Source organism: Aptenodytes forsteri, unplaced genomic scaffold (assembly GCF_000699145.1).
Source record: "Aptenodytes forsteri isolate BGI_AS27 unplaced genomic scaffold, ASM69914v1 Scaffold236, whole genome shotgun sequence".
NCBI lineage: Eukaryota > Metazoa > Chordata > Aves > Sphenisciformes > Spheniscidae > Aptenodytes > Aptenodytes forsteri.
This window is the reverse complement of record NW_008794456.1, coordinates 325,185-326,580: the sequence shown is the minus strand read 5'-3', so window position 1 is coordinate 326,580 and position 1,396 is coordinate 325,185. Positions and strand designations below refer to the sequence as shown.

The 1,396-nt window shown below is 62.8% G+C and overlaps 1 protein-coding gene across 1 annotated transcript in view; it reads left to right on the top strand.

The window, feature by feature from the left end:
• Positions 1-1,396, top strand: part of PAIP2B (poly(A) binding protein interacting protein 2B) — an 11,158-nt gene that overhangs the window by 5,965 nt on the left and 3,797 nt on the right. The window contains exon 3 of the mRNA XM_009290671.2: positions 1,116-1,292. Within this exon, the coding sequence (XP_009288946.1) occupies positions 1,116-1,292 (177 nt within the window). The remainder of the gene's footprint in view (positions 1-1,115; positions 1,293-1,396) is intronic.

Genomic DNA, 1,396 nt, shown 5'->3' with positions numbered 1-1,396 from the left:
AGTTTTGTTTCTAGTTTCTGCTTTCTGGTGAAATGGAAGGGTTTAAGCTCTTCAGAGCATTTTGCGGTTCATGGATTCACTCGGCCCTCTTGGCCTCAGTAACAGCTGCTCAAAACCGTGCTGTTTTCTGGCTGTCGCCCCGTCTGCTCATTTTCTGGCGACCACGTGCCTGTTTAGCAGGAGGCCGCCGGCGGCACGGGCTGCCCAGCTCCCTGCCTCGCTTGCTTTGCTCCAGTCGGCATCCAGAGAAAACCAGCCCGGAAGATGGGAGCAGCTGGTTAATGCGACCCACTAACGGTACGTGCCTGCTCGAGGGTCAGGACGGGACCCCCGGGCCCACCCTCCTGCCCGTCTCTCCTGCCTGCGCTCCCCTGCGCCGGGAGCCCGAGCCAGGTCCTGCGGCTTTCCTCGGCCTCGGGAGGAGTTTTCCTGCAGCGGAGATGGCGTCATCCGTGGTGCACTCGACGGGAGCCGACTGCCACCCTGCGTCGGTGCTTGCAGAGCACCGGTCCGCCGAGGGGGCTGAGCGGAGCCGGTTTAGCGAACCGGAGAAGTACGGGAAGCAAGACAGCAAAATACGGGCTGGCAGAGCTACCGCATCGCTCCGTAGCGGAGGATCCGCACGATGACGCGCACCCCTAGCGCTGCTTCCCGGTTGTGACTTTATTAGCCACCCCGTTCGTCCTGCAGCGAGCTCTGCTGGAGCCTGGCAGCCTGAAATCCCGTGCGTGCGCTGATGCGTCCGGACGTCCCGTAAATCCCGTCCGGTTCCCTTCCGGATTCGCCCGGTGCCGTGAGCCTCGCAGGCTGCATCTCCCCGCCCCGGCGGTCTGCAGTGGCCGGGAAGCGATGCCTGAGCACGGCTTTGCTCCGCTCGAAAGGTGCCGGGTGTCGTGCCCTCGCACATCCTGGGGTTGGCTACAGGCAAGTCGACAAAGCTGCGTTCGTCTAGGTTTGAAATATAACTCGGGCTCTACCGCAGTGTTTCTGAGGCACGGACGGGTACCGAGGTGAGGTAGGCACGTTGCAGGCTCCGCTTTTACCAGGTGGGGACAGCGTATGGAAAACGCCAAGACGGGTCGTTTGTTCCTTGACTGACGGCTGTGTTTGGGCAGGTGGAGGAGGAGCTGCAGGAGCAGGAGTTCCTCGACCGCTGCTTCCAGGAGATGCTGGAGGAGGAAGACCAGGACTGGTTCATTCCATCGCGCGACCTGCCCCAGGGCATGGGGCAGCTGCAGCAGCAGCTGAACGGGCTCTCCGTCGGCGACGGCCACAGTTCGGAGGACATTCTGGTAAGGGCCTTGGAGGACGTGCTGCGAGGTCTGGCGAAGAGCAGGGGACCTGTCCTGGGAAGCAGGGGGGGCATTTCCATGGGGGGTTTCCTTACTGGCCGGGG